Genomic DNA, 15,790 nt, shown 5'->3' with positions numbered 1-15,790 from the left:
GAATTGGGTGCAGCAGAATTCCCAAGCCATGCTCTCTTCTGTACACAAACTTCATGAAAATCTTTGAAACATCAAGTGATTTTGTATTCTCATAGGTGAAGTTCTTTTCTCCTACCCTTATTGTTTTCCACGTGGCTTTTTAAATCGGTGTTTCCTGTTTAAAGCATTAGGTCTACAAACTTGATGTACAGGCCTCAAATCTATTGTATTCCTCCTTTATGACTGTGACTAGAAATAGTGCCACCCCTCCACTTGTCTTTTTTAATTTTTTATTTGTTTGGACTCCAAAATATCTGTCAGAAGGAACAGACTCTGCATGACTGCAGTATTGCTTGCTGGTAAATAGCTTTGCTGGGCTGAATGCTGCACTTTCATCCTTACTTACCAAACATTTGGATTTGAGAGGTTCCCCTGGTGCTGTTCTATATACTGGTCTCTAAGGAAAATGGGAAATTCATGCCACTTTTCCCTTTCAGAAGAAGCATTTCAGAAAGTTCTGGCAAACTGTTCTCTGTGTGTTGCTGCAGTTGTTCACCTATCAATAGGAAGTGTTTCAGATGGAGCTGTTTGGATCCAAAATGTGGTGTTGATTGTAGTAGCTGGAACACCCTGGATGATGCTGGAATACCCTGGATTATGATTATGTGTGTGAGGGATGTAAAGCTGCCCACTGAGCATGTATAAATAAATATTAAACAACTGAGGCTGCAGTCTGCAGCTGATGCTTCTGGTGCATTCCATTTTGCTCAGCTGCACTGGGCTCAGTGAGGAGTTTGATGCTTGATCCACAGCAGGCCAATAATCTAAATTTCTGTGGAATTCTCTACAAGCCTTTAGATGCAGCTCCTCTAGCACCCACCTCTGTGCACAGTATAAAATCTGCAGACACCCCAAGCGAGGCACAAAATAAGTTTTTACATCTTGTGAAACAAAGGGTGTGAAACAAAGCTTGGGGCCATGTGATGTCACCAGCAGCAGTGCAGCTTTGTTTTACCTGGTTTTTCAGTTCCAAAGATTGCATGCTTAAAAAGAAGAAGAAGAAAAAGATAAATTGTTGAAAGCCACTTTTCTGTTGCTCTGCATGCTTTATCTCCTTCTGCTTGGCAACCTCCACACCTGCTGTTCTCACTACTAAAAATTGTCCTTTCTTTTGTCCTGCAGGTATTTCTGCTTAAGAGGAGAGGACAAAGGATTCACTAGCATTTTCCTTGGTTTCTCTGCCTTGTTACTTTCAAAATTAAGTTTTTGCTAACAATCCAGTGTTCTTGGAGTTGAAAATTCAGGGGTTTTAATTAGCATCGCTGTGAGCTAGGATGGTTGCACTAGTACAGCCATGTACTGCCCTTAAAACCAGCTTTTTGATGTTTTTATGTGTGCAGCATTGAAAAATGGCATTTTCTCCTGCAGGGTGAGGCTGGCTGTTCAGTCAGAATGAGGCAAAAGAACAGGTGAAAAGGAAGTTACTCCCACCTTCTATTGTGCATTTTTTTTTTTCTTTTCCAACAATCCTTAGTTAAGGCTCCCACACAGTTTCCTTTTTCCTTAGCTGGAGTCTGCTCTAGGAGCAACCTTCATTTGTGATGTTACTGAGAAACATTTCAGTATGTGAAACATTTGCAGATGTCTTAAGTAAGAGGAGAGGCAAATTCTTTTGAACTTGCTGATGCTTGCGGGTGCCTTTCATCTCGATTCTCTGATTTCTCAGCTTACTCCAGTGGGTGTTTTTCATCATTTTCTTTAACAACAGAGTGAGGAAGATTTGACCAAAATGTTTGCAGGAATTCAGAGTTATTTTCTTCTTAAGGGACTAGTATCAGGTTTTAAAAATTAAGAACACCTGCCTTTTGCACATTGAGGTGTTGCCATTAGGAAAGTTGGAATAATGCTGTCAAAATACTTGAAGTGCAGATCCATCTATGTCACATAAGCTCCAATTTGTGTTGGCATGGTTAAATGATCCTCATGAGGGAAAAAAAAAGTGGTTTTTTTGAATTTTGAAATGTTTAATTAGATTGTAAAGGAATGGAGTAATAATTTGTATTTGTAAAAGGAAACATCCTTTCTAAAGCTGATGGAAAGAGGAAAAAGCATTTATGAGAATTTTGATTTCCTTCGCATTTGATATGATCAAATTAATGCTTTTCTAAGTTGACTTCAATTTCTGTTTAACTTGCTGCACCTATTTTTTCACTTTTTAACAAAATAACATTTGAAAATGTCTACAGACCCAGAGTTGACAGAAGGTTAGAAACCCAACTGATTAAATACAGATGTTGATAATTGATGCTGAAAAACTGGCAATGAAAGAAAATCTAGATGTCACTGACTTTGCACTGGAAGGTTTATTTTTCAGAAGAGGCCATTTTGAAAGGAAAACATGTCAAAAAATGTTCCCAGAGACACTATAGGTAGTTTTTGCTTTCTGTATATATACAGCTGACAGCATATTGGGGAAAACAAAAATGTGCTCACATTTTTCACTAGATAGACTGCTAATATATTGCTTTTTTCTCAAATGGATATTAAAAATACACCAGCCAGGTTTACTGCCCTCTTTACAGGTACACACATTTATAAATTTTAGAGCTGTGCTCCAAAGCAGAATCTGGCTGTTATAAAACCTCTAATCTTACCATCAAAACTCTTTTTATTTCTTAGTAATATCCTTAGAATTACTTGGACAAACTGTTTCACATAAACTACTGAAAATTGTATTATTAATTTAAGACTTGGTAATATTTTAAATTAAAGCACATTTGCTTTTGTTCTGTACTGAAAGTAACTCAAAAAACACAAGCAGAAGTTTCCCTAGAGAAGAGCCTTGCTTTTCTTTAAAAACTGAAACTTGATAAACAATACAGATTTGTTAAAAAGGTATCCTGTCCCTTTCTTAAACTCTCTTAGAATATTATTACACAACTGTGTTTATTTCCTTATCATTCCTACCTCATGGGAGACCAAGACCATTCATAATTTCAGGGTGAAAATTCAGTGTTCTCAGCTTGCTTTGTTCCATGCACAGCTTGCTAGTCTTACCCTGGCAGATTTATGAATTCATTTGCAAAGCACTCAGCTGAGCCCCCACAGGTTGGAGATGTTGGGTTGTCCAAAATCCCCTCAGCTGACTCAATATTCCAGGTGTACAGCTGAACTGAGTTATTTCACTAAAAAGAAGGTACAGCAAACCTTTATCAGCTGCCTGTGCTCAGGCTGATAAAGTACATGCAAATGAGAAAATACAATTATTTTAATCTCAGCGGTTTCAGACCATTAGGGAAGGTTGCAGCTCTTGGCTGCAGAATGAATCTTGCTTAATGACAAGTAAGAAAGTTGCCACTAATTTGTAGCTGAAGTTAAGTTACCAGTATCAGTAAATCATCAGCTGCAGCTGTGCTTTTCACAAATCTGAATGTCTCCACCAAGTATTTAGGTATTTTTCCCCAAAATGAGGTCTAATGTATACAGTGTGAGGCCAGCTGTAGGACAGACAACAGTCTAAGATTTTCTGACCTTTATCAGAAATAAATCTAGGATATTAAACAATTATTTTACCAAATGCAAGTATGTAATGAATCGCTTATTTGCACTGCAGCTACATTATGGTATTATCTTTAATATCTTCACAAGTGCTATGGAGACAGTTAAGAAATTGGCTGTAAATAAAGAGTTTGTGCTGTCTTGGGGAACTTTCTCATCAGAAGTATTTTGTGATTATAAGGTCTGAATGCACCACTGACTCTCTAAAATTAATTCTCTTGTAATAAAGGAAGCCTTTAACTTCTATATCAGATTCTGCTGTGCATTGTGCTTACAGTGGGAACTGCAAAAATCCATTTCCAGCTTGGATGTTTATGATGTGGGCTGTGGGGTAGTTCCTAAAAGTGAAAAAATAGGTGCAGCAAGTTAAACAACATCTATAGTGTTGGTGAAAAGGAGAAAAGAGGAGGAAAGGGTGGCTTTTACAGGTGACACTGTGGCATGTGCAGGTTTCTTGGCCTCATCCTGTTAATAACAGCTTGAAGTTCACAGGTTAGCCTTCAGGCTGTATTTCAGAGCTTTATTTTTTTAGGATTCATGCATGTTGTCTCTTTATAACTGTTTGGAGAACAAGTGTGGGAAATAATAAACACAGGAGTGTGGAATAAAACAAAGCAGTCTATATTTTCAATTAGAAAATTCGTAAAATAAGGGGGAGGAACTTTGTGGCCTAGGTAGTGTAATGTACATTTGCTCACTTTTGGCAGTACTAAAGCTCTGACTGCAAAGGTTTTTTTATCTGCAGCTGGGTAGAGACTCATGTGCTTAGCTTCCAGCATATGTCAGTGAGATGTTTTTGGGGAAGAGGCACTGGCTAATGCTAGAGCTGTGTCATAATCCAGAAGGTTTTCTACCAGCAGCTCCTTTTCATAGGTTGTTTCAAGTAAGGCAGCTGCCAATTGACACCTATCTGTTTCTCATAAACATTTTGTTGAGGTTGCTGCAGTGTGAAACCACATGTTTTCTTAATAATCAGGCTTTCTTTCATGCTAGTTACAGTGCTTCCTTTGTAATAAGTCTGTAATTTCATTGCAGTGGCATCCACGAGCACACACTGGATGTATTTTTAAGCCCTCTTTAATGTGAGAAGTGAGCAGGGCCGGGCTAGGGGTTAGGTTTGGATCACAGCCTTTTCTTTTCCATCTAATTCTAAACAGCTTTCTCAACCACTGGTTGTGTTACTCATCCCCTTCCTGCTGCCACAATGCACCAGCATTGTCTCTCATGTAGTCCTGATGCATTTTTACCCATGTGCTTTTGCCTGTGTGTAGATGTGCCTCCCTTCATTTAATAAGGATTTACCCGTGTGTCCTGGGAGTAACTGAGAATTAGCAGAAGCTCCATGGCTCTCTGCACTTTGGCAATGCTGTGTTTTTATTTCTCTTGGAAGAACTGGCAGCTCTTGGGATGTTTATTGGGACTTTCAGGGCACTAAGAAAATGCAAACTACTGAATACAAAAGGATGCTGAAGTTACTTGCACAACCTTGCTGTAAAGGATAGAGGCAGATCAAAGAAAGGACATAGAAGGTGCAACAAAGATGTTTTTTAAGGAAAGATTGCAAGAGGTGTAAGCTGTCAGCCTAAGAAAAGGAAGATATGATAGCACTTCTTGTATGTATTAATTAAAAGATTGATACAAAGAGGTAGAACCAGTATGTCTGTAGGTAAATCATTCTCTGCTGATAGAGCCTAAAGCAAAGCAAAAGAGCTGCAAGTTGGGCATAGGAAAAACTTTTTAGGGTAGAGAGACACTCCAGAGAATTGCCTGAGAAGGTTAGAAAAGGTGGTGGGAATCCTGTGAACTTCTGATAAGAATGGTTTAGATGTTCTTAATCCTATGGCAAGAAAAAGGAATTAAATGGTCTCCTGACTTGCCCTACTTTCTGTCCTAGGCAGAGAGAAAACTTGTGAGGCAGTGCTGATGTGTTCAATAAATTCTCTTGCTCTAGCTCCTTTTGTTCTTCCTAATAACCAGAAAAATGCAAAATGTGCATTGTTTTTCAGGCATCTCTTCTAAACATAACTTTTCCTTTCCCTCAAAGTCAGGGGAAAATAATACCTTCATCAGAATCTTCCCTCATGAAATGGTTGTTTCTCTTGGCAGCTTTTCTTTGCAGTGATTCACTGATTCCTTTCAAGAAAAGACAGCGAGATAAAACTACGAGGATAACCAAAGCAGTGTAGGTAGGAACAAAGTGAGAGCTAAAATGTCACAGAAAAGTAAAATCTGGCATAATGAGCTCATGCATTTCTATGATCATAACATTGCAGCACCTTTCCTTTGGATGGTGCTCTCTTTGGATCATGCATGGCTCCATCTTCTGCGAGGGAAAACAAGATTCTGGACAGAATCCTTATTCAAAAATCATGAGTGAGGACCATTTCTTCTGTTCCAGATTAGACATGTGTCATGGTTTAACCCCAGCCTGCAACTAAGTCCCATGCAGCTGCTTGCATAATAATAATAATAATAATAGTAGAGAGAGGGGAATAAGGACAAGAGGTGGACAAACAGTGAAAAAAGCCTCTAAAAATGTGATTTTTTTCAGCCATTTCTTTAGTCTACTTTCTGGGGTAGCTGCAGAGATACTTGTGATTGCCAGCATAAGGGAGGAGGTGGTGTGAGGGTATGAGTCTTAAAGGAGGAGGAAAAGGATGGGCATCATCCTTACCTCCACAGTGACCACAAATAAGGTTGGAATGGTGCATTAAAAATGAAAACTGGTGTGTTAGACAACTCTTCTCACTGCTGCCTTTCTGAACTAGAAGGAAAACATAATCACACAGCCTCCAGGCCCTCAAATTCTACTCAAAGAACAACAAAAAAGAGATTACAACTAAATCTTCCTTTCCTCGGTCCTTCAGATGTAATGCTCTCACTTTAAAATGCCATCAGCCTTTCATTAATAACAGTAATAAATAATAATTTATTTATCCAATAAATAATAATTTATTTATCACTGCTAATTACCATGTTTCTGCCCCCTATATTGTGTGTCCTGACATCAGGAAATCCTGCAAAGGTTTTATCTGCAGGATAAAGCAGATAAATTAAAGCACATTTGGGTTCCTACAATGAGTATGATTTAGGCTCTTCCTTGTAGCACATCACTTGTTGTCCTGCACATCTCTTCCAGTGGCTGAGTGGATCTCTGATAGCTCAGAGATGTGACCTGATGTGGTACTGCATGAAACACGATGGCTTTAGCCAGACAGCAGCATGAAAAAACTCAAAATAGTCAAGGAATGAAGTTATTTGTATTTCTGACCTCCAAAAAAGGTCTTATTCCGTGTAATGATCGCCGAAGCGATAAAATTATTGCTTATTAAGTTATAAAATTTGAGCATTTCCCTACTGCCACAAATATATACCTATGTATGTATTCATTTACACAGAATCTGTCACTCTGCTGGCTCTTGATGTCCAGCTCTCACTGTCTGGTCCCCACTCTGATCCTCCCAGGTAACACTCAATAAAATACAAGCATTGCATGAGTTGGATTAAAATGCCAATTTCATGTTGCCCATTCTGTTGGGTATAATTGAATAAATTTTCCCTCCCTGAAAAGCTTCTAGATTCACACCTGCAGTGCTGTTTAAGAAATTAGCAGTGAGGCTATACTCAGTTATTAAGAGATTGTACCTTCCAAGACATGCACCTGATTTCAGACTGAGTTATTCTTCCACAATTGATAAAAAGCTTTTTTTTATCATTCTCACCGCCTGGTCAAGTTGCATGATACTAAAGTGAGATATTTTACAGGCATCTCCTACATTATAACTATCTCTAAGCTACTTTAGTCAACAGCCCTGAGAGAAATAAAATTAACTTTGCCATAAGCCTATGGTGATCATGTTAATTATATTTATCTCCCTAATTATTTGTTAATTGGAATGCATATTAACCATGCCATTAATTTTTTCTGGATTGACATCACGCTCACAAGCTTTTGATTGTCTGGATTATGTAATTTACTTTTGAAAATGTTCTTACATTTCTTCAGGTCCTCTGAAACTTGCCACTGTTTCCCAACAAACTGAAAAAAATATATATGTGTCCCCCAGCCAGCTCTGCTGAAATAAGTAGGTACAAATTATACAGAAATGCAAATATCAAATTATAAACCTTAGTATAAACTCATTAATGTCATCCTGAATTATTCCTGATATGGAAATATTTAATAGTCTCAGCTATACCAAACATCTTTGTCATCCCAGATACACAACAGGAGTGCTTATTGATCGCTTTTTAATTAACTGTTATGAAGGCCAAGGTTTCCCTTAGTAATGAATCACTACCAGAATTCCTGCAGCTTTGGTTTACTCAGGAAAATATCAAATTCCTTTTATTCTTATCAATATTGGCAATAGCTTGTTCTTTGTAGCTGTTTTTCATTATTAAATGCCTCCATTCTCAACCCCTGGCTTATATTCATTATTATTCTTTTTCTTATAACAGTTCCAAATTTAAGTCTGCTTAGTTTTCTAATTAATATGATATTCCTACTGAAAGAATGGGATGCATTTTTTCAGTATTCATGATAAATATTCCTACTTAGCATTCCTAGTTTATTACACTTTTACTTTCTTTTTACAATGTTAAAGTTTCAAACTGTTTTCCTCCAGAGGAACTAGTTTATTTTAAAGGTAGAAATACAGTGGTTTGGATGTTAATCATGCTTGCAGCAAGCATTGTAAATTGGTATGATTTCTTGTGCAGAATATACATACAACATGTAGTTACACACAGATAATGGTAGAAATATTTAGGAAATAGTGATATTTATTTACAGTTTGTGCTTAATAATCAGATCTTCTTGAGGTTTATATTGTGTTATTTTTCTGTATTATCTACTATCTATAATTTGGTCCCTGAGTAAAGACCACCTTATGAATGGGTTTGTCTGTATTCAAGGTAGAATTGATTTAAATTGTTTTCCTTACTAAACCTCTGATATGTACAGCTGGGATTTTGTTTCTGTTTATTGTATGTCAGTGTTTAGATTGGGTAGGGTTTATTCAGTTGGTAGAGTCTTGGGTGTAAACTAATGAGGTGCTTTTTGTTAGATGTTGTTTCTAATTTTTGAAAGCTTTTTACTTAATGTCTTAAAGATGGTTTTTAATAGTCTATTGTATTTCTTTATTTTGTTTGTAGCAGGGGATATGGTATACTTATTTAATGTCATGTTCCCTAGCCCAGGTGTTGATAAGGTTGTTTTTGAAATGAGTTCTGTTTGATTTCATCGTTTTATGGGTATTATGTTTCTAAAGGACTTGTTTTCAAGGCCTAGCATGGTGCTTCTGCCCAGTTTCAAACTGAAACCACCACAAGACATTACACTGATTTTTAGGTTCGTGATCCATATGCTGAGGTGACTCTGCTTGTGCCACACACAGCATTTTGTGTTGCTGAGGAGCCTTTTGCCTCTCAGCACATCGTAGGTAGCTCCATGTCTCCCCTGGGGTGCCCACGGCTGTGACTCAGAGCTCAGTTGCTCGTGGTGTGTTCATTTTCACCCCCTCCCCATTTTTGGTATGTGCAGGTGCAATTGTTTGGGCCTTTTCATTTGATTCAGTGGGTTGGAGCAGACACCAGCTAGTAAACCATGCAGTATTTATAGGCTACAGCATATTCCTATACAGCTCATTTCATAAGCATTTGGCAAAATGTGTCTCTTGAGGTGTCGGGAGCAGCGTAATTTTTACAGAAATTGCCATTCCCTTTCTTTTTTTCCCCAAGCTGCTCCATTGTAAACACCTCAGAACAATTTTAGCAGCTCAGGAGTTGCATTCCCCACAGCAGCTTGCTGCAGCATCCTGCCTGCTGCCCCAGTGTACACAAGGGTCATGCACAGAGGCACAACTGACCTCTTGTGCTGTGCCCAAGAGCAACTGCTGGGGTTTTCCACTGGATCCTCCCACATGGAGAGAGACTCCATCCTTCTACAGGATCAGTTCTCCAGCAGAACCACACCTGCCACTCCAGCAGGACTGCAGCCACTCCAATTTGGATGGCTACTAACACCCTGGCCAAAAAGGGTGTCAGGTTGTGTTCTGACTGTCAGTGGTTTTCCTTTTGTATTTTGTTTCTTTTCCCTTTTCCTAATAAATTGTATTTCTGAATTGGAGCCTCTCCCTGGTTTTGCTTTCAAACCAGAACATGTCCTTAACAGGATTGCATCTTCTGTGCACTTGAATGGCTCAAGGCTTCTGCCTGTTGTATGTGACACCTCTGTGCAGAAGCAGTTTAAACTCATGCTCAGCCATGTCAGCGTGAGTCTGGGATGCTGCAAACCTCAACCTCTGAGACCCAGAGTTAGATGGATTTATCAGTGATGGCACTGAAAAGTGCCATCAACCCCTGCTCCCCTCGGTGGTGACACCGGGGACAGTCCCTGCTGCAGCTGCTGGTGCTGAATCAAGGTGGAGAGAAGGAGTTTGGACTCACCCAAAGTCTGGGAAACACCAGGGAGAGCCTTGGCAGGCTGCATCACTCCTTGCTGTAAATGCAGGCAAATCCGAGGAGAAGAAATGCTGATGTCTGACTCAATTCAGAAGGCTGAATTATTTCTTTGTTATAACTATGCTAAAATACATTAATATGCTATATAAAAGGAGGATACTAAAACTACATACTACTTTCTCTGACTCTCCCACAACTGATGACCCTCTCTGAGAGCCCAGCCCCAGGTGGGTTGGATTGGCCATCAGGCTCAAACAATCCTCACCTGAATCCAATCAAGCACTCACTCCAGGTAACCAATTCTCCAAACACATTCCACATGGGAAAAACAAGGAGCAGAAATAGAAATTGTTTTCTCTTTCATTTCTCTCTGTGCACCTCTATGAAAAATCCTGAGAGGGAGAGAAATGTGCTTGCCACAACTCCTCACCCTGTGTCCCTGGAAAACAGCAAATAACAATCCTATGAAAGGCTCTGATGCTAATGAAAAGACATTTTTTGAAGTGTTTCCAACCATCTCAGTTCCCTGACCCACTTTCTGAGCGACTGCACCCTCTAATGGGGTAAAACAGATTGACTTTCAAAGCAGCCAATTTATTTTTCTATTGTTTATTCCTTTCTGGCCCCTACACATATAACACAACAGCCTGTTCTTGTGACAGTAAAACAAACACAGTGCTGCTGGATGTAGATTACAGGGGACACATGAATATTCAGTAAAAACTTCATATGATTCATCTCTACTCTGGGTTAATGGAAAGTATGTAAACAGCTGTATATATCCACGGTGAAATGAGAAAGGAGTTTTAATCATAGAAAGAAGAATTTATTTCCCTTTTAAAAGCTGTGGAAAAAAATGCCAGAAAAAAAATTGATTTTATATTCCCTACTGTGTGAAGCCATCTCATTTTACCAAAGCTTTGTGGGGAAGTGAACATTTGAACAATGAAAGGAGACAAAACAGACATTTAATCATGATGTTGCATCTTGTCCAACAGGTAATTCTCTAATGGACCAATGAAAGCCAACGATGACAAGTTGTGGTCAACAGTCCCTGAATGTGCTGATGGTTCTGCTCTCATTACTCTTGTCAGCAGGTAACTTTTGTAATTTATCTTTTACTGATGAGTGACACAGTGAAAAAATAATTGCAATTTAATACTGGCTTCCTACAAAATAAACAAGACTAAATGATTGTTAATTGCCTAATAAATAAGTCATAGAATCATAGAATGGCTAGGACTGGAAGAGACCTTCAAGATCATCTAGGTCCAATATAAATGAAGCCTCTTTGTATTTAAGAACTGGAAACTGGAATTTCAAATGGAATTGAAATTTCACTTCAAGAACAAAGCAGACTGGAAAGTTGAAAGAGTAGCTTTATTTCTTTGGATATGCTATTTTTTTCAGCTCACCTAAAAGAAAAGAATAATTTCTATACCACCATAAAACACATCCATTTTGCTAAACAACCATCCACTGGAAGCAGAGCAAGCCAGGTTCCAGGTGTGTGTTTTTTCTGTGTGCACACCAGAGAATGTAAAGCACCTGGAGGATTGGACTTGGAATCTGTCCAATTTCCCTGAATCTACAGAATTGGCTGGACCACGGATGTTTCTCCTGATGCTTGGTAGTTCTGCTCTAGATGTTTGCTATTAGCACACAAAAAGGGTTTGTGTGGAAATGTGCCATTAGACTGAGAATTAGTGGAGTGCTCTGATTATTGGTTGTATTCGTTCATCAGAAGTCATTTATGGCATTAGGGGTTTTTTGTAATCATGACTGAATATTTAAAATAAAATTTTAAAAGGTTTTCAGTCCAAATAGATTTGATCTTACAGGTTTTTAGTTCAGTATCTTCTGTCCTCCACTCTTGAGGGAGTTTTTAATACAAAAGACTTTTTTTTTCGATTGCTGCTCCTTATTCTTTTTTGGTGCATCACATCCCCAACCACCAGAGTTAAAACTTTACCAGACACCCTGTTTCTTAAAGTATTCTGGTGCTCCAGTCAAAATTGTTACTACTGAGTCTGTGTCTTTAACATTTATAAAATATTAATACTCAGATCCTCACCAGTCAGTGCAAGCATGTGTTTTGTTTCCCACAGTCTCATTGCTTGTTTGCAGTGTTCAAGTTGATTCTTGCTAATGATAGTTCATTATTTAGCTCTGACACAGCCCTTTTGCTAACAAAGTTATAATATTATCAATTAGAGCATTCCTCTGCTCACATTAAATCACTGTTTTCCTTTAGAACCCTTCTCCTGGAATCCCCATGTATGGAACTTCCTAATTATGGAACAGTCCTCCTCTGATGGACTGGGATCAGGCACAGGGGCTGGAGCTGCTTGTCTTCCTCTAGGCTAAAGAAATTTCAAAAATCCACTTCCCTGGTGTAGAAGTGAACTCAATTATCAAATCTTCAATAAAAGTGGTCAAAGAGAGATCAAACATCACAAAACTGTTCCAGCTGCTCCAGTATTTTCTGTCAATTTTTAAGTTTTTATACCTTTGCCACTCTTTATAGGGGTCTTCTAGTAGAGCTGTCCTGAGATCCCACTCCTGCAGCCCATTTCCTCAAATTCCTGATACAAATTCCTGTGTTGGAGCTGAGTGGGACACTGTGACTTCACTGTGTATGCAATTTGCTGTATTCAGCCACTGGTGTATTCCCAGCCCTCATTCCCTCAAAGCCAGACTTTTTTTTTTTTTTCCTCCCTTAGAAGTACTGCTTGTGAAGTGCAATGTTTTTATTTGAAACCAATTACACACATCTTTTACTTCTTACATAACTTAGCTATTATCCTTGTTAACTATTGGCTTTGTAAATGTGTTCCTTATCATTTTGTTGCTCCTTGGCTATTGGTGTTTTATTATCTGATGTCCTATATTAGCATGTAGAGTCCAAGCTTAATTTGAAATCATCACAAGTCTTTTATGACAGCCAAACTCTGCTCCTGCCTCGTGGAATTTTGCCACTGTCATCTGCAGGAAGGGGTTTAGGTCATTGGTAACTCACATTTTACAGGAGGGAATGTATTATTATTTTTCAGCCAGCCAATGTTTTCTTTTTTGTCCAAGACAAATCAGTTTCCATAAAGGAAAACTACTGGCTTTATGCAGTGAATGATAGGGAGGGTGGAGGAGAAAGGATGCTACTCTCACTGGAATTACATCAACCTCATTTTTAACCTGAGCTGCAATGAAAATCTAATGGCAAGACTCCCTTTGAGTGCCCTAGATTTAGAGACTTCCATCTGTAAGATATTGCTTTACTTCCAAGTCTTTGGTATACTAAGATTAGCAATCTTTGTAATCAATTTCTGAGTTGAGAATACTGAAACCTGAGGTATTTTATTTCAGTACTAGCAAGATCACAGTGACTTTTTAGGGGTGGTGAACACTCACTGGTTTTACTGGGCACACAAGGAATGCATAATAAAGGGAGGAGCACCATGCAGTCATGCTATGAAGTTGATTTTCTGACCACTAACTCTTAGATTGGCTTTGCAAATGTTGGTGCTTACTCATTTAAAGGACTGAAACACACCTATAGAATCAGTGCTGACAACAAGGTTTATATTAACAAGCAAAACTCGTCAGATTATTTGCACATTACAGCATTTTTTTCTTTGAAGTAGGAAATTAATATCCACACAGCAATTTAACATGTGGTAAAATGCATACATGTGAGTATTTCTGTGGTTCCATATGGAAAGCTGATAAACACCAGCCATCCAGAGAGTCTTGGGGCTTTAATAATTTAGTATCTAAATTAAAAATGTTAATTAGGCAGATCTCTAGCTGTGACCAGATAAAGAAGTTCGACATTTGCTGGCTGTGTAGTTTTTAAGGTGAAGTAGGTAAGTCTTGTGATGATGAAGCATGACAGACCATTCTCTAGATACCAGCTGGAGCAGAGAGAGGAGCATCTGTGTCAACTGTTCAATAACTGTTTTCAAAAATAGCCTGAAAATTAGCACTTGCAACTCCAGACACAACTGCACCTTTGCAACAAAAAACTTAAGGCTTTTACAGGTGCAATGCTTTTATCTGAAGTATTTCCATAGAAATAAGGTCTTTAAACCTGGGGATTTAAGCAAAGGAAAAAAAAATAATAAAGAAGAAAAGAAGAAGATAAATTGGATGAAAATAAATCCCACTTTGTTTATTATTGTCTCTCTGATCCACAGAGAAGCAAAGACAGCAACTGAAATGATACAGATTACAATAAATGAAGAAAGTGTTTTCTCTGTGTGCTGGGTCTGGCTGGGATGGGGTCAAGGCTGTGTTTTGGGCTGGTGACCAAAGCAGTGCTGATATCAGACAGGCTGTGAGGATTCAGCCTTGGCTTCCACATTTCACTTTCCTCAGAGCTTAAGCCCTTTGGGGTGTCTGTAGGGTACTTGTACTCTTAAATGATGCTGTAAGGCCTACCATAACACAAACTGCGAGTGTGGAACCAAACACTGACTCCTGAAAGTCCTCCAAGAAGCTGCATATGGTTGCTTACAAGCATTTTGAAAGAGATCTCTACCCAGCCCCTCTGCACAGTTGAAAAGCTCAGGGAAATTAAGATGATAAAAGAGTATCAATGGACAGCTTCTGTTTTCCCCCAGCAAAAGTGCTAGTGAAATCAGTGTGACACACGACTGTAAAAAAGAAAAATGCTCTCAGAGCTGTTATAAACACTTTACATGAGAACTTGTTAAGGAAGAAATGTAAGAACTCCCAGAACACCTGTATTTTATTAGTTCTGTCTATTTCTAAATTCAGAGTTGTTCAGATTTGTTATACTGTTTGTAATGACAGTTTCTGATAGAATATTCCATATCAAAGATTGACCTTTAGAGAAGAAAAGAAATCAGGAAACAAGTAAACCAAGTGCCTTCAAACTTTTTTTGCAATTTCTACATAGACTTTTTGTTTTTATTAAGTCATCCCAGGAGAATCAGGCATGAACATTGTTGTGTGTTATGATATGGGTATCCCTATAACTAGAACAGTAGTATGAAAACATTTCCCTGAATACTTTTGTGCCTCTTAACATGGAGGGCATTACTTTCCTTCCCTTAAAGCAAACAATGGTAATCAAAAACATAGAAGGAACAAAATTCAAAATACAACAGAAGTCTAAACACTGTTACCTTTAAATACTAAATGTTAAAACATTGAAAGTTCTGAACTACTGATGTTTTTCAGAAATCAACCAACAATTAGGTTGATTTTGGAGTCAACAACATATAGATAACAGAAGTGACCAACAAAGCCAATGTTGTTTTTGTTTTCCAGTGTTGTCTGCGCATTTTCGGGTCTGCGAGCCGTACACGGACTACAAAGGTCGCTACCACTTTGGTTTTCACTGCCCCCGTCTTTCTGACAATAAATCTTACATCTTTTGCTGTCACCATAACAACACAGTGTTTAAATATTGCTGCAATGAGACAGAATTCCAGACTGTTATGCAAATGAACTTAACGGGGAATGCAGATGGATATATGCATAAGTAAGTAAATGAGTTTTAAAGTACTCTTCACCAAACTGTTCCTGGTCTAATAACAGAGTCTGAGGTGCACTTAATGATGGAAGCAATTATAATAATTACATATACAGAAAATCATTACTAAAAGGTTTTTTGTTGTTGCATAGCTCCTTAAAGAAAGTATTTCAGCTTTGCTTTCTTCACTTTGACATGGGCTATAAACATTGCAAGGAGAGTAAAAGCTGCATATAAATGTGACAAATAAAAAGTTATATATAAAAATTAGAAAGGTCTTTTCCCTGACCC

The 15,790-nt window shown here is 38.3% G+C and overlaps 1 protein-coding gene across 3 annotated transcripts in view; it reads left to right on the top strand.

Annotated features, from left to right (window-relative positions):
- Positions 1 to 15,790, top strand: part of SHISAL1 (shisa like 1) — a 73,429-nt gene that overhangs the window by 23,174 nt on the left and 34,465 nt on the right. For all 3 annotated transcript variants that reach the window (XR_002465836.2, XM_021535513.3, XM_021535512.2), the window contains exons 2-3: positions 11,001 to 11,099; positions 15,295 to 15,508. Coding sequence is in view for 2 of the 3 variants with exons in the window: in XM_021535513.3 (XP_021391188.2) it covers positions 11,033 to 11,099; positions 15,295 to 15,508 (281 nt within the window). In the remaining variant the exon portion in view is untranslated. The remainder of the gene's footprint in view (positions 1 to 11,000; positions 11,100 to 15,294; positions 15,509 to 15,790) is intronic.

Source organism: Lonchura striata, chromosome 5 (genome assembly GCF_046129695.1).
Source record: "Lonchura striata isolate bLonStr1 chromosome 5, bLonStr1.mat, whole genome shotgun sequence".
Lineage (NCBI taxonomy): Eukaryota > Metazoa > Chordata > Aves > Passeriformes > Estrildidae > Lonchura > Lonchura striata.
The sequence above is the reverse complement of the archived record's forward strand: the minus strand, read 5'-3'. Positions and strand labels throughout refer to the sequence as shown.